Source organism: Bidens hawaiensis, unplaced genomic scaffold (assembly GCF_021521415.1).
Source record: "Bidens hawaiensis isolate Kalapana, Puna unplaced genomic scaffold, B.hawaiensis_p1.1 tig00012269_1, whole genome shotgun sequence".
In the NCBI taxonomy this organism is placed as follows: domain Eukaryota; kingdom Viridiplantae; phylum Streptophyta; class Magnoliopsida; order Asterales; family Asteraceae; genus Bidens; species Bidens hawaiensis.
In genome coordinates this window covers 542,464-568,418 of record NW_027491994.1, presented here as the reverse complement: position 1 = coordinate 568,418, position 25,955 = coordinate 542,464, and the positions used below count along the sequence as shown (strand labels likewise).

Here is a 25,955-nt window from a genome sequence, read left to right as displayed (position 1 = left end):
ATTAATAAAATTGGTGAGTTGTGCCAAATATATTCTCGTGTTTAATTCGATCCGGGCCATTAACTCCTACTAGATGTTGTAAACACAGAGGGATCCAACAAAAAAAAGGACTTACAAGAGTATAAGCATTGGATGAAAATGCCATGAGGAGCCGGATCATACAGTAAACAAGTGAAGGCGGTTCGGTTTAGCCGTTTAACACCTAAGTTATGGATAGACTAATTTTACTAGTTTATTACTGTTTATAGTTTCGTCAATTAGGTGCGTACTATCAACTCACGCCAAATTCAAAATCTCTTACAAAAAGGACCGTCGTAATCTAAAGTTTTGTTCATTGATTAATGTACTCTTTAAATTTTAATGATAATATGCATGTGACTAAAAGGTAAAAGATGAACATGAATATAAAAGTAACACAAGAAGACTTATAATTAACAAATAACATAAACTTGTTTTATTCCATTAATTTATTCCAAATTACATAATGTCAAACATTGAAGCCCTCAAGCACGCATTGCCGGTTGTGGCACGGGTGCGCTCCCACAATAACCTTGAAGAACATCGCCTTCTTCAGAAGTGAATCCAAGAGAAGTAAGCATCGAAGGCCAACACCCGTGAGTTATAGCACGAATAGCTCTACAACAATCCGCAGTCAAGTAACTGTCACCATTAAGTAAGAAAAGTATCATTTCACTCGTGCATGACTTCAACTCGACTAATGCATCCCAACAGTCCATTATTTCGCCACTATCCTTTGCTCCTTGAAGCCTATCAATGAGGCCTTCACCGGGTTTGTTCGCGTGCACTTTCCGAGCCATTGAACCAACTTGGGAAGTAACAAGGCATGATAGCAAAAGTAGAGTGATTGGAAGAACCTTAACTGTAGCCATGGGTTATTATTAAAATTGAAAGAATTGTAAAATCTAGGGCTATGTAAGTGGGATATTTATATGTGTGCATGTGTGTAGAGGTGTTATTACGTAATGAATTTTGTAAGTAAATGATGAAGTTTATTAGTCTTTAAAAATCAGTTTGTGAATGATTGAATGAAGAAAGTCTAAAAGATTTTGAAACGAACCATCCAAGTAATAAAAGAGCCATACCATATATTTCGTGCTAATAAAAAATCGTTAAGTATAAAAAAATGAAATGTAACAGTTAATTATAGAATAAATGGTTGGTTCAATGAAAGGAACCCAAAAGATGTATAATATTAGGGGCGGGTAATTCATGGCACGGGCAACCATCCACATTTCTGAGTTAAATACATTCTTCTTAAAATATCATAAGCAATAATCATCTTCTATTGTTTTAAATTTTGTTTTAAGATATTTTTTTTCTATAATATCTTGAGGCATTATAATCCATTCTCAATTCCCCATCATTGGAAGAATATCATATCTTGATATGATAATATTTTATTTTATGATTTGAACACCAATTCTGACGAGTGCCGTTTAACACGGATTTTTTTTAAATGGTGTGTATTTAAAAAAAAAGGAAAATGGAGAAAGTAAAAAAAAAAAGGTAAACGGTGTATCATTTCCTGTCACCAGAGGATTAGGAACAATGCGGATTAGGATCCTCCATTGGCAGGCGAGGTTCAATCATTGGGACCTATTCCTTCCACGCCAATGGAGGATTAAGAGGAGCAACTTACAAACCCCGTTTGTGTTCCGTTATAAAACTTAGCCGACGCTTAAACTTAGCCAACTTGTCTACAAAGCTGCCATTTGCCATCCATCTGCCATTTAAATGCATGCATAAATCCATTCAAAGCTTTAAGTTGTCCTCAAAGCTGCACCATCTTACAAGTTAATACCACTTTTCACATGCCTGAACCGAACAAACCGAACCGAAAAAACTAATGGTAATCAAACTTATTAAAATTCTTAACAAAACCAAAGATATAAACAAATTATTCATAAACAAACCGAACTAAACAAACTAATGGTAATCAAACCTATTAAAATTAAACAAAATTTTTTTAAACAAACCGAATCGAACAAACTAATCAAACCTATCTTTGGTTTTGTTAAGAATTTTAAATGGCAGCTTTGAGGACAAGTTGGCTAAGTTTAGGCGTCGGCTAAGTTTTATAACGGAACACAAATGGGGTTTGTAAGTTGCTCCTCTTAATCCTCCATTGGCGTGGAAGGAATAGGTCCCAATGATTGAACCTCGCCTGCCAATGGAGGATCCTAATCCGCATTGTTCTTAATCCTCTGATGGCAGGAAAGGATACACCGTTTACCTTTTTTTTTACTTTCCCCATTTTCCTTTTTTTTTGTAAATACACACCATTTCGAAAAAAAATTAGTTTAACGCGGTTCTGATTATTAATTTAGCATTTAATGGTTCCATTTCGATTTTGAACCGTTGCACAACCCTATATAATATGATCTTTAGAGCTCTTTTAACTTGAACAAGGACCAATCTACATGCTAAACGTTGGTGTCACATGAAGGTTGAGGAAAGTTTATTCGACATTTGACTGAAACCAATATTTTTTCGAGAGTGACAGGCGATAATACCAAAAAATAAAAAAAATCCTAGACAGTTAGGCCATGGGGTATACTCTAACCCCTACATAGGTTAAATTGACATGACACTTTAAAGATGGATTAAACCACTCCCCACTTGTGTTAAGTGTGTTAAAAAGGTCCATGGGTTATACTTTTAACGGGTTAAAAGGAACAATATGTATTAATTGCTAACTGATTTGTTATAATAATTATGTGTTAAATGAGTAAAACCATTTCCTTTAAATGACAAATAGTGAAAGAGAAGAAAAAGTGATGATATGAAGCTTATGTAGAATTAAGATGAGTTAGAGTATACCCCATGACCTTTCTGCGTTTTATTATCATTTATTATTTACAGTTTAAAAAAATATTATACGGAAATTGATTGTGTACTACTACTTGTTGACCGGCAACAAAAATGTTAAAATTATATACTCTTCAATTTGTCAATCATCTTAATGTGGGTTTTCCATATGGGCTCACTTCTGGGGCTGCTTTTCTCTCCACACATCAAACTTGTGCTCAGATTCCCGGCTCCAAACGGACGGCGAGAACCGGCCCAATAGAAAGAGTAGGTGAAGCTAGAGCTTTAGGAATCCAAATATAAAGACCCTTTCTCTAAAAAAACTATATACATTACGTATAGATTAACTATATTTGTTACTGTACAACATAAGTGTAATTCTGGTTAAGTGGTAACATTTCAACTAAGTTGTTGTGCGGTCTTGTGTTAATATTTTTTTGCACTTTCTTTAATTTTTATTTCACCATCTATGTTTCAAACTAATGGCAAGCACCATACCATATTTTCTTTACAGTCCAATATTTGCTTGCCACTTCGCGATGAATGATGAAAAGCCATGTGATTTAAAATAATAATAATAACTTAACATTGTTTGAATTATAAACCAATTAAATAATGTATATAATTTTGTATATAATTTTGAACAAAGTTACGATACACACAAGGTGACGATTTAGATTACGCCAGTCTTAACTATGTTATAAGATATTTAACATTTAATGTGAGTTTATTGTTTTATAATTTTTCTTTGTTCTTCATGTCAGCATTTTTCGATTGTTTATCTTTCACTTTATTATAATAATTTAAATAATAGATAAAAAGTTACACTAAAACTGAAAAACAAAATTATTAACATAATAGAGCACTCTAATGTACCACTTATAGATCATATTACAAGTGCATAGTTCAAATATTAAACTACATTAGCATGTATAAATTGAAGAAGGGCCCCAAAATTTTTTACTTTGCTTTTGATTGAGATAGCCTGAGGAGGCTTGAAGACACACAACACTACAAGAGTGGCCTCATACTCTTTATTTATGTAGTTTGCGGTCTGATTCTATGGCTTAGAACCTGCGTCTCACTTCTTTACCGCTGCACTATAATGTATCACAATTCCTCTCCCCGTTATAGATGATTTGTGTCTGATATTATTTCTCATTGTTGAACTAGTTCTTGTATTTTCGGTTGACTTCATGTACATACTTAGTCATGTTTAATACTTTGGGTTTCTTATCTTTTGGCTTAGGAATTAATTAATATCGTTTGTGACATAAACTACTTAATTGGTTTGTCAATTATCTAATTAGTATAATTGAGAAGTTTGGAGCCACACATAAGTTTTTATAGAATTTTTGTATATGAGATATATCATATATTTGTTGAATGAAGCCAGTATCTAAGTTCTTGGTAGTGTGAATTGTATTGTTTGTTATAAGTCACTTAGTTATGTTACCTTGGCCACCACCAGGGTTCAAATCCAGCTTTTGGACAAACTATTGATGTTTTTTTTGGTTTGCATTGAACAATTATGAATGTTTTTTTTGTATGAATGCTCTTTTTGGTTTTACACAGGAGCACACATTGTTTACAAGTCCTTTTTTTTAGTTGTAATTGCACACGCCTTCATCTTCGTGTTCAGTTGTTCTTTCACCACGAACATAACTGACACTAACCGAATTCGCGCCGACTCATTTCGTAACGCATGAGTTTTACCAACGCCCATGTTTCAACTTTGGGGTTTTCCCAGCTGCCCGACGTGGTTGCGCTATATATGTTTTTTTTTTTGTTTTCCCAGCTGCCCGGCGCGATTGCACTTGTTTTTATTGGTTGTAACAATGCTTAGTTTCTTGTAACCTTTAGGTAGTGTTTAATACAGTGGGAATGAAATGATTCATTGTGTGGAAATGAAAAAAATGGTGTTTGTTTGCTCAATGAAATCAAATAATCCATTATACATCGAATCTCATTCCATCAAAACCATTCCTTCTAAGTTCTAACCCTTTCTTTCTTTTATTCAATTCCTCATTCACCCACTTTCTCAACAAAACCACCACCTACCAACAACCACCACCATCGTTGTTGTCACCGCCACCACCACCACCACCTTATCACCAGCGCCACCACCGCCACCATCGTTGTTGTAACCACCGCAAGCATTATCATCGCCACCGTCTGACCATCATCGACACCACCACTGTCGCTACCTGATTGCCACCACCGTCGTTCCCACCCTACCATCTCCATCACTACCAATGCTACCACTGCCATGCCGCATGACCACCACCATTGTCGCCACCACCACCACCATTTTCGTTGTAGCAGCTACCACCACTGTCGCCATTGCATATTTTTTTATTATTTCTATTTCACTCCCACATTTTTCTTGGATACTAAACAACATAAAACATAAAGTAATCCACTTTATTCACGTGTGTTAAACAAACAAGACATATGAATGGTAATGATCAATTTCATTCCCTCATTCCATTCTCCCTTTATTCCATTAACTTTAACCAAATATACCCTTAGTATTTAAAAAAAAAAAACTTTTAACCACTATGTTATTTCATTGTTTAATTTTTCCCATTTTACGGCCTTGTCGACTTAGTTATCTTTTATATATTTTAAGTTTCGGTCTAATTTTTTGCATTAAACGGCGTGCATGACCACCTATACTTTTCATCTTTTACAAATTTCCGTTTTATGTTTCGATCTAAAATTTGCAAATAAACACGCTGCAACGTGAGTGTGTGCCTATGTGGTTTAACGTTTTAACGTCTAGTTTTCCCCGTTTAACGACTGGTTGTTTTTTGTTTCGGTCTAACTTTTTCATGTTAACACGTCATAACGGCTGTGCGTAGTTCAACATTTTTATTTTAACTTTTCGTTCATTTTTTTTTCTATTTTTTTATTACTTTAATTTGCTTTAGTAGTTTCTTCAATGGCTTTCCGGCCGTCTTTGGCAGCACTGGTAGCGAATCTATAATTTTCTCACTCAATGATGATGAGACTATTTTCATCTAAGAGTTGTTTTTTTTTCAAGAACTATGTAAACCATAATATTTTTGGATGATAAAGGCTATAATGATCACAATATCTGAGCCTATTTGTGATTATATTCCCTAAGAAGCTTTAATTCTTGGTTATACAAATCTGTGTTTCCTAATATTCATTAGGCCAAGGGGTATATATTCACACTTTCTTAATTCCACGTAGGCATAATATCACATACTTTATCCTGTTGCACTCTACTTCAACTTAAGAAAATTGTATACTTTACCTATCTTTATCTAATGTAAATTTAATTTATAAAAATTATTGTGTGTGTAGAGTTAAAGCTCATTAACATTTTGACTCACCTTACATTTAACGCCCCTTAACAACCATCTGGGCTAGCTCAGATGGCCAGGGAAATGAGAGGAAGACTTGGGGATCCCAGGTCACAGGTTCGATCCTCGATCTCGAACCGGTTTTACCGGCTCTCCGTTGTGGTGCCATTTGGCCGGCGTGGGAGACGGGTTTATCCGGTAGGTGGTAGGCGTTCGCCAATAACTCACGAGCGTCCAAGCGTGGGCGCGGTTAAAACAACATAGTCTTGGCCTCGGAAGGGTTGAAAGTCGCTGTTCTAAAAAAATTTAACGCCCCTTAACCTATGAAGAGAGTGGTATGCCACTCGTTAATTTTTGTTAACTAAGGTATACCCCTGGGCCTTAGTTACGTGAGTTATTATGTGTTGATTAAACGTGTTAGTTTACTTAATGGTGCGACGTCCCTGTCGTAACACGAGGGTATCTATACTAGTTAATAAATTCCGAAATATAAAAATGTGACAGTTTAAATTTTATTTTGGTCGCGCGAATTATTCCCGCCATATGCCTTAAGTTAGTAGTGTCCAAAATCTGTTCACCGAAAGCGAGTGCCACGAGTATGTTCAGAGAATCAAAATCCGTACTCTTTTCTGGCTGGGGTTGGAAAAAGATATAAGTAATTATGAATAAGTTAAAATACTAAATTTATATTAGGGGGTGTTTGTTTTTTCTTCAAACATCTTCAAGGGAGCTAATGTCTGCAGGCGCGCAGACATTACCCTTGAAGACTGTTTGTTTTTTTTCTTAAAACAGATCTGAAGTTATCTTCTTTCATCTTAAAAGAAAAGCAAGGAAATCTTGCTTAAAACATCTTCACAAAAAAACCCTACTCTTCTCCCTTTGCAGCCACCCTCTCATCCACTGCTCCTACCACCGTCCGCCAACACCACCACCCACCGTACGCCGCCACCACCACCCCCGTACCCCGCCGCCACCGTCCACCACCATCCACCGCCACCACCACCGTCCACCACCCACCATCCATCACCACCACCGTCCACCACCCACCATCCATCACCACCACCGTCCGCCACCACCACCACCATCCATCACCACCACCGTCCACCACCCAGCATCCACCACCGCCACCACCACCACCATCCATCACCGCCACCACCACCGTCCACCACCCACCATCCATCACCACCACCGTCCACCACCCACCATCCATCACCACCACCGTCCGCCACCACCACCACCATCCATCACCACCACCGTCCACCACCCACCATCCATCACCACCACCATCCATCACCACCACCACCATCCATCACCGCCACCACCACCACCACCATCCATCACCCACCACCACCACCATCCATCACCACCACCGTCCACCACCAACCAAAACCATCCATCACCACCACCCATTGTCCACCACCACCATCCACCGCCACTACCCACCGTCCGCCGCCACTACCACCATCCACCACCACCACCTTCCACCACCCACCAAAACCAAATCGGCATGGCAAGCAAAGACTAAAAACTAGATGTAACTTGAATAAATGACTTCTATCTTGTGAGATAAGTTTGACAGTTATGCAGACAGTATCAGCTTATAAAAACAAACAGTCTTATATTTTCAGCTTGCAGATCTTCAGACCACATCTTCAGTTGCAGACATGAAAACAGATGAAATCAGCTTGCAGACAGTTTATGTCTGCAAAAACAAACAGCACCTTAATGTAACGCAGCTGATAAAGTTTATTAATAAAATTAACTGAGAGTCAAATAAGAAATCTAGTAAATTATTATAAACACAGTTCCAAAAAAATAAATTATTTCAAATATAATTATTTTTAAATAAAGTAAAACAAATAGTATTCATATACATTTACATACATAACGTTATTATAATAAGTTAACATGATATTGCATGTATATTATTATAAATACAAATATATACTTAAATATATTAAAATTGTGTGCATATAAATAAATAAATAATCTAGACATATAAAATAAAGAAAATAATAAAAAATAGTAAATGTGTCTAGTTAAGTTTGTATTTATTTACATACACCCTGAAACAAAACATATGCGTATATAGTTACGTAATTTGATCTAGTGATGTAATCCAAAGATTTTTACCTTGAAAAAGAATAATATATGTTTACCAAATCAATCTACATATATATACACACACAACATATATACATATTAACTAGACCCGTCCCAGACCCGCACCCGATTATAAAACCCTGTCCCAAACCCGTCCCAGACCCGTCGGGTATTTATCGGGAATTACCCGTCGGGTTTCAGGGATACACATCGGGTTTCGGGTTTCCCATTTATTTATTAAAAATACCCGTCGGGTATACCCGACGCAAAACTCGTCGGGTTTCTATTGGGTTTTTAACAAAATATCACTAATAGATTACAAAGAATGATAACCATAAACGTTACCAAAAATTATTATCTTAGTCAAAACTTGACATGTGAGTTGTTGGAATATTGAACTTATTTTACACCGTAAAACTATCAATAGTAACGAATGTTGTGGAGTTGGGCGGCCAAGGAGATTTTGTATTTGGTAATTATCATTTAGAACTTCCAGTGAAAGATGGTAGATGAAATGTCAAATATTCATTAATGGATTGATATTATTATCGTATATTTAGAATATAATATTCCATTCTTTTAATCTATTGTTAATATATATATATATATATGTGTGTGTGTGTCGGGTTAGTCGGGTATATAATCGGGTAAATGGGACAATATTATCGGGTATATTAGAAATCCCAGACCCGTCCCAGACCCACGAAAAATGTTAAAACTAATCCCAAACCCGTCCCATACCCTAATGGGACGGGTATTACCCGTCCCAATTATGTCGGGTTTCGAGTATTCCCATCGAGTTCGGGTTTAATTACCATCCTAAACTAGCGTTTAAAAAATTAAAACGCCTCTTGAATTAAAAGATGTCGACCAAATTAATGCCATTCATTTAATTGTTGCTGAATTATATAACATAATTTTTTTAATTTTTTTTGCATATTACATATATCGAAAAATATTATGCTAAAGCGTTTACTTTTATTCTAGTCAAGTCAATATGAACAATCATATTTATAAAAACAAAATGTGTCTTGTTGTTGCATATTAACAGTTCGTAAATAAGGTTGTAACCAAGTCAAACCGTATATGAGATAGTTAAGATAGATTTAGTAAAATCTTGAATTGAGTTAAGTTTAAACAAGTCTAAGCCCAAACTCAAGAAAAATAAATAAATTCGTTTAATAAACAACTTGAGCTTTACTTGCAAAACTCGGGTAGACTTACAACTCTAAACAAGTCTATTCATTGTATAATTTATAATGCATTAAATATCGTTTACATGGTATTTATTTGACATGCGAGAAGCAAAATTTAAGTCTCGTAAGTTGGAATTTCATAATATATGATTCGAGTAATATCTAGGATATTTTTAAAATTTTTTTATATATTAAAAGTGAGTTTACAACATACAAAACATGGATTTTCTTAAAAATAAATAATAATCATTGAAATTTGATATAAATATAAAGGACAATATCTATAACTCTGTCTATTTTAAATCAATAATAAGCATGGATCTTCTTTTTTTAATAACAAATTTATTCTCACCTAAAATCACCCAAGCCTTACATTCACGAGGATATGGACCCATCACATCCATAACTTTAGTCATCATTAAAAAAATTAGCCTATCTATTTCGTTACTCGTTACGAACCCTTTTTATTTTGGCTAAGCCATAATATTTAAAATCTTGAGGCCGGTCCTGAAACATAAATATCGTTCATATGGTTATACATTTTTATAGCGGATATTACTGGTAAACTAGTTGTTAGAGCTAAAGTTGAGGTTAAAGTTTATTTAATTATTGTTAACTGCTTTTTTAGTTTTAGTTTTAGAACTCAGAAGTTTAACAAGTCAATCCCTAAACAAAAGCTTCCTTTTTTTATAACTTTCTTTTTAAAAATAAAAACTTTTATCTAACTAATATTTTAGATGACACGCAAAGCCCTAATAAATGTACAAGCAAACATCCAAAGTGCACAACAAGCTATCATGTTAATGTTGAAACATAAAAAGTTTAACAAACACTTTGACCGCACGTGACTATCTGCCAAACCTTAAACTGACACACACACACACACACACAGAGAGCTTTTAAGTGCTCTTCTGAAACAACAAACAAACCCCATTTTCTGTTCTGTTCTGTTCTCCACCACCGTCGCCACCGTCACCACTACCGTCATCATCGGTGGGCCCCACCACCATCAACCCCTTTTCCGTATATTATTACCACAGAGATCCAGCATTCATATATTCATATCTTCAAGTTTTTATATAAACCCTTTTTTTCATCCTTGATTACAATAATAATTTGGGGTTTTTAATTTTTATATTATTATATATATACTGTCACAAGAATATCCTTGTTTACATTATTATTATTTTTTAATGTGGGTTAGGGTTTTTGTCGGATTTTATTAAAGATTTCATGTTTTTTATGTGTATGTTTTGTTGATTCAATGGCTACAAATGGGAGGTTAATTGCTGGTTCACATAACAGAAATGAGTTTATTTTAATCAATGCAGATGAAGTTGGAAGGGTAAGTTATATTTTTATTATTATTATTATTATTATTATTATTATTATTTGTTTTATGATTTGAATGATGAATTTGATGTATTGTATGTTATGGTTATGAATAATAATAATAGTTTTGATTTAACATAGGTGACATCTGTGAAAGAGTTAAGTGGTCAAATTTGTCAAATTTGCGGGGACGAAATCGAAATAACGAATGATGGGGAGCCGTTTGTGGCGTGCAACGAATGCGCGTTTCCGATTTGTAGGACTTGCTATGAGTATGAAAGAAGGGAGGGTAATCAAGCTTGCCCTCAATGCAAAACTAGATACAAAAGGATCAAAGGTATAGAGTTATGGTTTATGATGAAATGTTTTTTTGTGTCTTTCGTGTAATTTAGTGAAAGTAGAGGGACTAAATTGGAACTTTTGATATTAGGGAGTCCTAGAGTTGATGGTGATGAAGAAGAGGATGAGTTTGATGATTTGGTTAATGAGTTTGATCTTCGGAACAATGATGTTGAATATTCTTCGCAAATGAATACCGCCCCTCGTGCATCTAGTATTTACGGTTTTGCCGCTCCGTTTGAGGTGCATGGGGGAAGTCTTAGCCACGAGGTTCCTCTTCTTACTTACTGTGAAGAGGTAATGATAACACGAGTGCAATCGTCATTAGGGGGTGTTTGGATGTGTGCTTATTACTATAATGTGCAAATCCAAACACCCTGTTAGTTCTATTTGTTTTGAAGTTGAATAAAATTTGGATTATGAAGTTGTAATACTTTTAAAACTTTTCTTACTGAAGGATAATGATAGCCATGCTTTAATCATCCCACCATTCGATGGTCGGTCAAGACGAGTCCATCCGATGCAGTGTTTTGATACTAGCTCATCAATATCTTGTAAGTTATAAATTTCTTGTTGAGTGTTAATTTTGTTGGTAGTTTTGTATGGCCTTTGGTTTAATTTCAATGTGGTTGTATTAGTGCCCCCTAGGCCGATGGACCTGAAGAAAGATTTAGCGGTTTATGGGTATGGAACGGTTGCATGGAAGCATAGATTAGAGGAATGGAGGAAACGACAAGTCGATAACCTTGAGATAATTAAGCATGAAGGGAATGGTAGTGGTGGAGATCTAGATGATGCTGATTTACCCAAGTACACGCTTTATTTCATTTCTAATAGTTATTTACATCAAATAGCACATTAAGTGTTCTAAGTACAAAATGTGGAAAAATCCGTAAAGAATGATAATTTTGTGTTACTTTGATAATTTAGGATGGATGAGGGGAGGCAACCACTGTCAAGGAAGATACCGATTCCCTCAAGCAAGATAAGTCCGTACAGAATGGTGATATTATTGCGGGTGGTCATTCTTGGCCTCTTCTTTCATTATAGAATCCTTCATCCAGTAAATGATGCATTTGGTTTGTGGCTCACGTCAGTCATTTGTGAGATATGGTTTGCCGTTTCATGGATCTTAGATCAATTCCCAAAATGGTTTCCTATCGAGCGTGAAACATACTTGGATCGGTTATCATTAAGGTATAAGCATCTCACACTATGATTATATAGCTCATGTCTCACTTAAGGTTCGCTTGAAAAAAGCTAGTTTGTAAACGAGTTGAGTCTTGTGGGTCGCTCGTTTATATTAAACCTCAACAATTAGTATATATATACGTTTGTGTATTTATGAAAAGTAACATAAAAGCAGTTGAAGAAAAAAAAATAACACATATAATATATATTTCTTAGCATTATGTGTATGCATTATTTTCCCTTTTATATATCGTGTAAAAAAGAATAAAAATTAAACGAGCTAGCTCGACGAGGCATCAGCTGGGTTGATTTTTTACGAGCTGAACGCAATCCGAGTCGAGCTGGCTTATTTAAGTTAGAGCTTGAGCCTGAGCCCAGCCTGGCTCGGCTCGTTTACAACCCTACAATACACACACACACACACACTACAAGTTATCTGTTTACTTAAACAAGTTAAACTGGTCAACCCGACTACCCGAGTATGATCTGTTTAATTAAATGTGTTAAACAGGGTTAACTCAAACATGACTTGTTTATCAAACGGGTTGGAAATGACAACAAAAAACCTGACTATTTCATGTCGTGATTTATATCATGTCCGGAATTGCCACCCCTGTAAACTCCCCTCTCTTTAATGTTTAAAGTTGTTTTACTTTGTACGTAGGTATGAGAAAGACGAGAAGGCGTGTGAGCTAGCCCCTATTGACGTGTTTGTGAGCACCGTGGATCCACTAAAAGAACCACCACTCATCACTGCTAACACGGTATTATCCATCTTGGCGGTGGATTACCCTGTGGACAAAGTTGCTTGCTATGTCTCTGACGATGGTGCCGCCATGCTTACATTCGAAGCACTCTCAGAAACATCTGAGTTTGCAAGGAAGTGGGTCCCATTTTGCAAAAAGTTTAGTATAGAGCCGCGTGCTCCCGAGTGGTATTTTGCTCAAAAGGTTGATTACCTTAAAGATAAAGTACATCCGGCATTTGTTCGCGAACGACGCGCTATGAAGGTTTGAAAAAAGAAATTCTTTTTGTTTAATTATTTTAATAGCATCAATTTTTGTGCTTAAATTATTATATTATCATTACAGAGGGATTATGAGGAGTTTAAGATACGGATTAATGGGCTTGTGTCAATGGCCCAAAAGGTTCCCGAGGACGGATGGACAATGCAAGATGGTACTCCATGGCCCGGAAACAATGTTAGGGATCATCCTGGAATGATCCAAGTTCGTGCACGATTTCTCATCGTTTTAATATATATTTTATAATATCAATTTTACGCTTAAATAAAAATATTGAAATATATACATATTTAATAGGTTTTTCTAGGGAATAATGGCGTACAAGATGTTGAAGGAAATGAATTACCGTGTCTGGTTTATGTTTCTAGGGAAAAAAGGCCTGGATTTGACCACCACAAGAAAGCCGGTGCCATGAATGCTTTGGTATGAACTTGGCATTATTATTATTATTATTATTATTATTATTATTATTATCATGGAGTGTACATTTATACTTACGATATTGTTTTCTTGATTGATTTTGACTAATTTGTGTTTCTATTTGAAGATCCGAGTGTCGGCGGTAATTACAAATGCGCCATATATGCTAAATGTGGATTGTGATCACTATATAAATAATAGTAAAGCCATGAGGGAGGCTATGTGCTTCATGATGGACCCTATATGCGGAAAGAAAATTTGTTATGTCCAATTTCCTCAAAGATTTGATGGGATTGATCGTCATGATAGATATTCAAATCGCAACGTTGTCTTCTTTGATGTATGTCACCACCTCATCCTGTACAGTATTATCTTATTCTGTTCCTGCATAAGTGTGGTAAAATGGGCGGGTCAGATAATGGGTCAAAATGGGTAAGCATGTGTATAACTGAACGGGATCTGCTTGACCTGAAGTCCGGGACAATCGTTGTCTAGTTCTGATTATTTCTGAACAATTATTAGTGTGTAAAACACGTGTACAGAAATCATTCTATGTTAATAATAAGTTCATTTTTTGAATAATAATTATTATGATTCAAAAAGATAATCCATTACGCCCTGCTTGAGGTGCGCGCATATTATGTATATATGTGTAAACCCTCGGGTGGGCAAAAGTGAAATTGCACTAATTTTGACGTTATTTTACTAATCTCGTGAAAATAACGTTAAAAGTGGCGGAAGGTTAATCAGGCATCATGTGGTGGCGTTGATAGCCGAAAGACGAGGGTACATGCACCAATCAGCCGGTATCCCGATGATTGAGTGCTATGTGCTTTATGTCCAAGGCTTGATGCAAAACTACTATCGAGCCGGGGGTCTCACCGGAAGCAGCCTCTCTATCCCTATGGGGTAGAGGTAAGGCTGTCTACATCTTACCCTCCTCAGACCCTAACATAGCTTTGCTATTGGTGGGATATACTGAGTACGATGATGATGAAAAAGATAATCCATATGACTATTTGGTTAGTTCTTTTTATTTGACCCATTTGACCAGTCAGAGATTAAACATAACCCAAATAGACCCATTCATAAGTAAATGGATCTCAAGTGCTACATGTGATCTTACTAGGGGTGTGCGTGGGTCGGTTTTTGGGTTTTTGAGAACCGCTCTGTTTCGGTTTTCACAGTGGGTTCGGTTTCAGCTTCTGTTTTTCTGGTTTTACGATCCGTGTTTGAAATTTTGGCTGAAAAAATGGCCCAAAATAATTAATCGGGCCTGAAACTTAGGGCTTATATATTTTTTTGTTAACTAATAATTAACTGATTTTTACACATTTGTATCTAAATTCCTTGGGCCACACCATTTATTATTTATATTTACAAATTACTTAAAATCCTTTTTAATCGTTATGACAGATTAACATGAAGGGACTAGACGGAATCCAAGGACCAATATATGTTGGAACTGGATGTGTTTTCAGGAGACAAGCATTGTACGGATTCGATGCCCCGACTAAAACGAAACCACCTGGAAAAACGTGCAACTGTTTGCCAAAATGGTGCTTGTGTTGTTTCTCATCAAGAAAGAAAAAGAAAAGCAAAGGAAACTCAAAGAAAATAATGAAAAAGATGAAGAAGATGATGGAAGCTTCAACTCGAATACACGCACTAGAGAATATTGAAAAGGGAGATGACGGTAGTTGGTGGTTTGAAGTTTGAATAAATTATATATTTATTTTCATATTATTAGTTTTATAAGTTGGTTTTTTGTTGCAGGAGTAAATAGTGAAAAATCATCACTCGTGCCTCAAATAAAGTCTGAAAAGAAATTCGGGCAGTCTCCTGTGTTTGTTGGGTCAACGTTTTTGGAAGATGGTGGTGTTCTGCCCGGTACATCTTCTGCTTCACTGTTGAAAGAAGCCATTCATGTCATAAGTTGCGGTTATGAAGATAAAACTGAATGGGGAAAAGAGGTTTGTAGAAACAAAAACATAAGTAGCTGTTTTTTTTGTTTTTGTTTGCATTAAAGATGACAGGGTTGGGTCAGGACGGGTCGGGTCGAGAAGGGTCAAATAGGATTGGTCAAGAAGGGTCGGACAGGGTTGAGTCTACATAGGTTGGAGTCGGGTCAGACGTGGTTGGGTCAAGACGGTCAGGCAGGGTTAGGGTCGGGTCAAGACGGGTCAGGTAGTGAACAAAACGGGCCATGTAGGATTGAATCATTCGCAACGGCTTTTGTCTATTTTTCTTGGCATTTATAAATTATAATTAACTGATGCATTAAACATGATTACAGAAATTGTGCTATTAAAATAAGAATAACATTTCTTTAGTAAACTGATTTAGAAGATCGTAAATGTTTGGACATGCTTCGTGCCACTTTGACCTGTTTCATTTTTTAGTCGAGTTTATAGAATTTTTCCCAGTTTACCCATGGGAGAGAACGTTTAACCTAAACCGACCCATCTTTGGGTACACGGGTAAAACATTACTCCTTTAAATAATAACTATACTGGTCTTGTTAAAAACAACAGGTTGGATGGATATATGGTTCGGTTACAGAGGATATTTTAACGGGGTTCAAGATGCATTGTCATGGTTGGCGGTCGGTTTATTGCATTCCAAAGAGGCCCGCCTTTAAGGGTTCGGCTCCAATTAATCTCTCGGACCGTCTTCACCAAGTTCTTAGGTGGGCCCTCGGGTCAGTTGAAATCTTGTTAAGCAGGCATTGCCCAATATGGTACGGTTACGGGTGTGGTTTAAAGCCTTTGGAGAGACTTTCATACATAAACTCCGTGGTTTATCCGTTAACCTCCCTCCCATTGGTTGCTTATTGCACACTTCCAGCTGTTTGTCTCCTTACCGGAAAATTTATCGTCCCTGAGGTAAAATTACATTTATACCCTTGTTTTTATTTCATCTATTATTTTCTTGAATAATCAGAATTTGTCAAACAGTTGAGACCATCAAAACGAATTATAACACCGTCTCTTGTAATATGTTTTGAGGGCAAATACGATAAAAGAACCCAATATATTTTCTGTTTTTTTTTCTTTTCACTAAAGTCCCTCAACAATTTTTTTGCACATTAAAGTCTCTCTATATGTTATATTTGAACAAAATTGGAATATTTTTTAAACAATTTAGAACCGATATGTTCAAATTGTTTTAAGAAACTAGTAGAGGGACTAACTGATAATTTCGGATGTACTGGTTCTAAGTTGTTTTACAAAAATAAATTCACAATTTCGTGCAAATTTTACATGTCGGGGGACTTTATATGCGCAAAAAAACGTGGTAGGACTTTTGTGAATAAACAAAGAATATTTTTTTATGATATTATTTCCCTATGTTTTATTAAATAATCACTCTGAAACTGCGTGTCCAAACAACTAATACGCTCTTTATCCTTTAATGTAGATAAGCAACTATGCTAGCATTATTTTCATGCTCATGTTTCTATCAATCGCGATCACAAGCATTTTAGAAATCCAATGGGGTGGTGTCGGGATCGATGATTTTTGGAGAAATGAGCAGTTTTGGGTGATCGGTGGTGTCTCGTCTCATCTTTTTGCTCTTTTTCAAGGTCTACTAAAAGTGTTAGCGGGTGTGAATACAAATTTCACGGTTACCTCAAAAGGAGGCGATGACGTGGAGTTTTCCGAGCTTTATGTGTTCAAATGGACAACGCTTTTGATCCCGCCTTTGACATTATTATTCTTCAACATTGTTGGAGTGGTTGTTGGGATCTCGGATGCAATTAGTAACGGGTACGAGTCGTGGGGCCCACTTTTTGGGAGGTTGTTTTTTGCTATATGGGTGATTCTTCATTTGTATCCTTTCCTCAAGGGTATGATGGGAAAACAAAAGAATGTGCCGACGATAATAGTTGTGTGGTCGATTCTTTTGGCTTCGATTCTCACGCTTTTGTGGGTTCGGGTCAACCCGTTTGTGGGTAAAGACGGGATCGTGTTGGAAGTGTGCGGGTTGGATTGTGATTAAGTATGCGGGTTGGAGTAGTGTAGTGTGACTGAATGACTGGAAGATGTTGGTTAGGATTTGTAGATAGAAATTGGTTGGAGGAAGTTTGTGGTAGATTTGAGGCTGAATTTTAATTTTTAGTTTTTGACTTTTTTGAGGTTATGATTTTGATGGGTTCTTTTTTATAATATCATGTATAATCTTTTCTTTTTTAGTACATATGGTTTGCACAAATGTGTGACAAAACTGGTCTCTCTTGTTTTGATGGGTTCTTTTTATATCATCATTTATAATTAGTTAAACATCTTGTCTTGCAATAAGAAATTGGAAAACAGAACCATTTTTTTGTTTTGAACACATCATTTAAATAAGTTCAATTCAGAAAGGATTCTTTCAAGAAAGTCTATTGACTTAATTTTAATTTCATAAAAACATTGTATTATGGAGTTTGCTTATATTTTATAACAACTTAGTTGATTTAAAAGTTCAGAAATTATCTCAAGAGTAATTATATCATTTATTGTTTTACTTCAACATGTTGATATTTTTGCAAGTAAGTTTGCAATTTTCATTTGATCTAAAAAAAAGTTTGCAATTTTCATTTGATCTAAAAATATTCATCTGAACGCTGTTCGTGGCATAAAGTCGTCAAACTTGGTTAGGAGCGTGAACAATTTTTATTTCAGTAACGATTTGGTAGCACTTAGCAGCGAAGTTAGGAGCGTAGGGTTACCAACATGCAAAGAACACGATCACTTCGTGCCATTCATGTACTGAAACATAATCAATGACTAAATAGAGGGAATTATAAAACATACAAGGAACAAAACTGTGAATAAATTGTCTGAAACATAAAGAAAAGGATAAAAGTGAAAAACTTGCCCTACGCGCAAAGCAAACCAGACCGCTTCAGACTGATCAGAAACCGAATGTGCATTAGTATCCAGACCGAAGATGTAATCTCAGTCAGTCAGTTCATCAGTTTTGACAAATCTGGACCGGTTTTTTGCAACTAAACCTTTGTTCAAATGTTCTCATTTGTTCTACATTTTTTCATTTGAACCAGACTTTACCAAATCCGCTACACATATATTCATCAACAGAGCAAGAGAAATAAACATACACCCAAATAAGAAGGAAAGTTTACCGAGATAAAGCCGATCATTTTTATTTGTCTAACATCACAGCAATACAACTACCTTTACACAATATGCTAGAAACATTAAACCTGATACACGTTCCTCACTCACATTAAAATCTATTTGAAAATGGCATACAAAACAGACATCAAACAGACAAAGCCATAGACATACATTCGCCTTTGCAGATACTGAACACTAACCTCTAGCTTTTCCATCCGAGCCTCAACCCTGCTTATCCTTGCTTCCAAACGTGCAAATTGAGCTCGGATTTGTGGGTCCATACGGTCGGTTTCATTTATCATGCTTTGATGATGATCTAGTTCACCAACCAAATCATCTTCCGCAGCAACCAATCTACACATTTTAAACACTGAAAAAGAACATTTGTAAGTGTTCCAAAATTGTATATGATTTAGTGCTCAATGAATCAAAGGTTTTTCGCTTAATACACAAAGAATATTTGAAAAGTGTTCCAAATGAACGTGTTAATTTTCAAACATTAAGAAAATATATACATACAAATATAGCTCTAGGCACGACTAAGAATGCTTTATGTATGACTAAAAGACGACGACTAACTCTAAATACTACACAGGTACAAGTAGTTTATGCATGGACTCATTGAGCAGCTCACTCAGCTCAAAAACAGGCTCATCAAGCAACACAACTAGAACCCAATTAGACACATATTTGGATGTGCGTTTTCGAGAATTAGTTATTGTGACTTACAAAACTATGAACTATAACTGATAATTAGGAGCAGCGCTGTAGAAATTGCTAGTCGCTAATCGAATCGGACTTTAATGTAAAATTTTCAGTTATACATACACACGCATTTTTATATGTAATTTTCGGTTTTATATACACACATATACATTTTGGCCGGAATCTCGTCGGAAAGCGCCGATTTTGGCCGGAACCTCACCTGAAAACATCGACTTGAGTCTGATTAATCGTGAGTTTGGCCAGATTTGACCATTGACCGACTAATTGGCCGACTAGCCCAAATTTAATCAGTGGGATGGGGACTAGCGATTAATCAGTGCCTAGTTGGGATTTTTGCAACACTGATTAATGGAATGGTTGTAAAAATCCCGACTAGGCGCCAAGTAATCGCTAGTCGCCTAGTCCCCACCCCATCGCCCGACTAGCGATTACTATAGCTCTTAACCTGATTTTTCAAATATTATTGCTTTAACCTAGAAATTGCATAATATGTTACAGTCATAATAATAATCAGGTTTTCACCCCAAAACACTCTGAATTGATACTTCAAGTCACAATACACATACCAATCTATGGCTACTAAAATTGAAATTAAAATTGGTAACAATCTAAAGGAACAGATGCAATTGCATGTGACAAACACATAGCAATCTCTATTAATTAATTAATTAATAGAACGAACAAATAATAATAATATTAATAATATTAGAAAACGAAAAGATCGAATGAGGAGGAAACTTACGCTGTAAGAACAAAAGAAAGAAATGGGTTGGAAGATTGAAACCCTAATTGAATTGAATTGAATTGAATTGTTATGGAATGAACGAATGAATGAATTTGGGGGTGCTCTTATTAGTTATTACTGCTCCATCATGGATCAATATTCACAATATTAATTATTACTTACCTAAACCATAATTATTAAATTATAACGTGTTCGATTCACGGTGTTTAAAGGTTTATCGTGTTAGCAAATGATTACCCCAACAAATACGTTTGTAATTTAAGTAAAAGAGTACTGAAACATTTTCGTTTCATTGATTTTATCTAATAACGTTCAAATCCGCTCTATCAAACCCGCATATTACTACGTGTTTAACAAAAGGTAAAACCATCAAAATATAATGTCTTGGTTAGTTAAAGTAAAAAGTAAAAGAATAAAAACAATTCAAAAATAAAATTAAAACGAAATAAAAAAAGGTTTAGGGGCTTTGTACAAATAATCATGAAAAACCCATGTGGCTAATTACTAAATTGTATGGAAAAAGTTTAGGGGCTTTGAACAAATTATGAAACATATGGTGCAACTTTCTAAAGTCAATAAGATTTACCGTTACATGTGGTTTTTGATAATGGAGATATACTATATTACGTTTGAATGACATTATAACCCTAACATAGATGAGGCATGTTTTAAGCATGGGATTGTTAAACCATGTGTAATGGATGGAGCTTTTATACTGACGTTTTCTGTAGTGTCTGACCCGAGAATTTTTTTCACAGGGATCAAATGTTTTGATGAGACTGTTTCTATCGCTATATAATAATCATTTTGTCTATCCAAGTTACTCGGGTCGGGTCACATACTAACGTTAAACCAAAATAAGTTATCAACACATCTCAAAATTTCGTTAATAGCGAGTCGCACTAAGGATACAGGTCCGAGCAGATGTGCAAAAACGTATCGATTCATGTATGCGATAAAAAATGAATAAACTTTTTTTAATAATAAAAAACCTTAATTACATAAACAGTAAAAGAATTCGTTCTTGAAAATACATATATTTCTATTAATCAAATAAAGTAAATAAGATAGTTCAAACGAAAAAAACTGCTTTGCTATTTCATATGATAACTTTTTAAGTTAAAAGTTAAAACACTATACTATATAAACAATACTTAATCCATAAGGGTTGAAAAACTAAAGTAGCTAGGATAGAAGTGATTATCCTTTTTAAATTCTCAACCACACATGTATCACTTATAAAAACAAAAAAAAAAGAGTTAAAAACAAAATCCCTCATATTCTTTTTTCTTTATCAACTCTTTCTCAGGTAACCATGCTATATTTACTCTGATAATTTTGAAAGAAAAAAACAGCGATGATCATACTTTTTTTTTCTCACCTTGCTTCGACTATGCTTCTACATGTTCTCACTATTTTATAGGGTCGGGGTCTATATTTCATAGGAGATTTTAGCATATATATACAACTAAAATATTTTTTTTTTCACCGACCCCCGTGCAATAGCCATAAGCCCGTCCCTGGTTTTGTGTCATGTAGCGTCACGTCATAATATGACCTTTTTGGCTAAAATGAGTGTGATGGATGGAGCCCTTCAAATAATTTCCTTATTATTATTTTATTATTTTCTTTATATTAAAAAGAAAAATAATTATAAAGCAGCCTATCAGATTTCCTCATTTCCTCCCCATTCTAGCGTTTTATGGGAAGCGCCCCTCAAATCCAAACACCCCAAGGCCTCCGAGGGGTGGTGTTCCCGGTATTTTAAGAGAGTTTTGGGTGAGAAAGTGTCGCACTACGTCTTATAAGTTTGGGTATGGGTATAGTATTAAATGCTAAAGGACCTACTTATTAAAGAGATATATGCTCTAACACATTTGGATATTTATGCTTATTTTTCTTTGATATTTGTCTGGTAATGTATGTATTGCTATTTATTTTAAATGCTATACATATGAGCTATTTTTTGGGATTTATATTCTCATGAAATTTACACATTTCAAAAATTTCCGACATTTTATGATGTCATAAACTCTTATCGTATTTTATTTTGTTGAAGTTAAAAAAAAATACAATTATATAAAGATTAGAATGATAAGAAGAACAATACACCTAGAAATCCTGAATGTTTTGCTAACAAACTTACGAGATTTCCAGCACCGTCCCAAACACGTCCTATTACCATCCTTAAACCGAAGGTTCATACCAACTTGACAGTGATGTAAAATAGAAACATTCAGGATTTCTAAGTTATCCATGCACCGCAATACATAAAAATAGAAGCAACAATGATACAAAAATCATTTTTTGAAGCGGTGTAAAAGTTTAGAATGGTTTACAAGATAGAGAGGAGCATTTTTTTGTCGTATGCCATCACCTTATTGAAATTAAACTGCAACTTGTAAGTGTACTCGTTTTTTATGTCTTCTGTAACAACCCATTTGGTTTCAGTTTTTTTCAATGAATTGATACCGATCGATACCGAACCGAAAAAATTGTTACAGTGTTCATTATAAGGCTTCACTTATTTTTGGTATCAGTATCAGTATTGTTCAGTATGGTACAGGTAATCTTAGGGGTGTTCTTCGGGTTATTTATTCGGGTTTTGGTTTGTTCGGGTCGGTTTGTTCGGGTTTGAGCTAAAAACAAATTGACCCAAGAACCGACCCAAATAAGTTCGGTTTGTTCGGGTTTCGGGTTAAACGGTTCGGGCTAATTCGGGTTTAACAAATTAAAAAAATTTAACCACCTTTAACAATATTAAAAAACATATTCTAAGCCGTTATAAAACCGTAATATACAACCATATTCAATAATAACTTATAATATTTAGCAAAACATGATGTTTATCATACAAGCATGGATTAGACGGGATGGAGTGTTGTAGCATGTGGATCAATACTTGTGTAGATTGAAGAAACATGTCCAACACATATTGGTTTAAATACTATACTATTTAAGTTTTTGAATTGAAGATACATTTTCAACATGCTATATGGTAATTAATACATTGGGATCCGATGTGATAGATCCAATATTAATTGGAGTATTGAGAACAACCGAACAAGAATACATATGACCACTATGTTACTTCACTGCTAAACTACCCTATAAATATAAGGATACATACATCGATGTATCATACTTCGGGTTATTCGGGTCAACCCGAATAAGGGTATTTCAACCCAAATACCGACCTGAATATTTTATCTCGGGTTCGGGTTAAGAGTTTAATTGGTTCGGGTGAATTCGGATCGGGTTATACAGGTCTCGGGCCGCTTCGGTAATCTTGTCAGTTGTCATCTTATCCATAATACAAGATTAATTTCATTATCTTATCCAGATACCATATTTCTTGTCAAACACTAGACTACAACAATTCAATGAAATATCACTTCCTCACTCCATAATTTCAGCCTTCACTTCTTTCAAACACCTACACACCTTCAAGCCTTCATCAACGTGAAGAACAATGGCTCCCATGCATTTCCTAATCAAGTTCCATCCATGCAATATCAATAATAAGCTGGGAGTCCACTTCTAGGTCTCCATAAACGGATTCCATGTAAATGATGGATGAGAAAGTGAAAAAAATAAAATAAAATCGTATACCATTGTCATTAGAAGCGGTTGGTTTTGATTCGCTTTTGACTGAAAAACACGTGCACTGTTGTCATTAGAAACAATTGGTTTTGATTAGCTCCATGATCAAAAACCCGTGTATTATATTCGTAATTAAGTTACTGTTGGTTTTGCCTCGTCCTAAGTTGACCGAAAAACCCGGGCAATGCTCTTGTATGAAGGTTGATAATGATTAGTCTGACCCTAAATTGTCAAAGTTGATATCTATCACATCATAGTTGAAAATGTTGATATCGATTTGATTAGAAACTAGTAAAGTTGAAATCAAATTCGATCTAAAACAACTAAATCATATTAAATGGGAAAAAGAAAACATAATCAAGAAGACTTTGGAGGTGGCCAAGGGCCCAAGGTAGAGGTCCGAGGTCCGGAAACAGTCAAGGTGGAAGAATGGGTCAAAGATGAAAATGAAGGTTGATACCAAGTTAAAAAGAATATGAAGATCTTTCTTGAACTAAATTTTAAGTGGAAGTATTAGAAGTTAAATTTAATTTAGTATTGTACATTAATATATGTAAAATTATGTAGACGATTAAAGTCACCGGTAGCTATGGTATTTATGATTAGTTAAGTACTCGCTATTTGTTTGTGTATAAATAGGGATTGTGGGATAAGTATTTGTAGTTATTAACTTGAAATATGAAATTCAGTGTAATTAATATCAAGAAACATTTGTGTATAGATGTTGTTCATGATCATTTGAATTTCGTATTTGACCAGCATTTTCCACCATGCATAAAAGGCTATAAGCACACATGCATGATTCCTCTTTTAGAGTGATCCTCATCTAGTTTTATACTATAACATTTTGAAGGTCACTTGGCTAAAATATATATTTAATCTCATTGGTTAGCAGGGTTGATGAGTCATGTGAGTTTTTTGATAACATGTTCTCATATTTATAGAAAGAAAGACCTTTAAACATATTTTGATCGATCTTCAACCTTAAGAATATTTAGCCAATATATGATGATATGATGGGGGTACACATGTATGGTTTTGAGATTAATCCCGAGGACGATAAGATACATAAAACAAGAACTAGTCATCGAGGAAAAACTAAACCGCACAATAAAGTTTTCGTTATCCATATTAATAGGAATCTATGCCGGATTTAGCTGACATCTCGGTTTTCAACCGAATAAAAAATGATAATTATACTGCAGGAAATTGACATTATTTTGTCACGCTAATCTATATATGTTTAGTGACCATATTAATAATATTTAATAATAAACCAAAAATATATAGCTTGCATTTAAATCTAAAAGAAAAAACAACAAAAATACAAAGTAAAAATCAACAAAACATGTCGCAAAGAGACATATAGTTACCGTACTGTTTTAAACAAAAAGGTATATGTCAGAATTACAGATTATCTTACAAATAAGAAAGATGTGATGGCAAAATAAGCGACAAAACTTTATTAGGTATTAACCCAAACCGAAAAACACCTCCCAAACCTTCAGAACTCTCATATATGAGTTCTTAATCAACATTACAATCATCTACTGATACAATTCAGTTGATGATGAAAGAAAGACAAACAATAATAATAACACAAGACTAACCGAATGAAACCCTAATCCAAAATGAGATAACTCGCAGAGAGAAGACCCAATGATTTCGATGAATAACACATCTCTACCAATATCCGGTGCAAGCGTATGTTTTTATATCCTTCCAACACAAACGGGCTTCATCCAAATCCTCAAAGCCAATTGCAGCCCAACTAGCTTCTGGCCCACAAGCATGTGTCAGCCCAGCGTAAGTTTTAAGTTCAGCCCAGATTGTTTCTCGGTCCAACCCAACATACAAAACAAACAAAATTATATTAGAATATCCTCTTTAATATTTTCAATATTATTTGCTATAGAACTGAAACATCCATATATTTCAACAGTATACACAAACACATACATACATTTCCAAACCACATTAAACCCTTATTA

The 25,955-nt window shown here is 35.1% G+C and overlaps 1 protein-coding gene and 1 pseudogene across 1 annotated transcript; one reads left to right on the top strand and one right to left on the bottom strand.

Moving 5' to 3' along the window:
• Positions 1-503: 503 nt before the first annotated feature.
• LOC143540517 (egg cell-secreted protein 1.2 pseudogene) lies at positions 504-890 on the bottom strand (annotated as a pseudogene).
• A 9,511-nt stretch (positions 891-10,401) lies between these two features.
• On the top strand, positions 10,402-18,018 carry LOC143540524 (cellulose synthase A catalytic subunit 5 [UDP-forming]-like). Its single transcript, XM_077033557.1, has 14 exons — positions 10,402-10,805; positions 10,934-11,129; positions 11,223-11,428; positions 11,589-11,685; positions 11,770-11,941; positions 12,062-12,328; positions 12,987-13,332; positions 13,414-13,551; positions 13,645-13,770; positions 13,895-14,107; positions 15,184-15,463; positions 15,544-15,740; positions 16,302-16,652; positions 17,188-18,018. Exons 1-14 carry the CDS (start codon positions 10,725-10,727, stop codon positions 17,767-17,769), a joined length of 3,252 nt encoding a protein of 1,083 aa, XP_076889672.1. The 5' UTR covers positions 10,402-10,724; the 3' UTR covers positions 17,770-18,018.
• Positions 18,019-25,955: the final 7,937 nt, after the last annotated feature.

Excerpts from the sequence above, each read along its gene's own strand:
- LOC143540524 (XM_077033557.1), top strand. The coding sequence starts at position 10,725 with ATGGCTACAAATGGGAGGTTAATTGCTGGTTCACATAACAGAAATGAG. Across the intron at positions 13,552-13,644 it reads ATCATCCTGGAATGATCCAA|GTTTTTCTAGGGAATAATGG; the intron begins GTTCGTGCACGA and ends CATATTTAATAG. Across the intron at positions 14,108-15,183 it reads GCAACGTTGTCTTCTTTGAT|ATTAACATGAAGGGACTAGA; the intron begins GTATGTCACCAC and ends TCGTTATGACAG.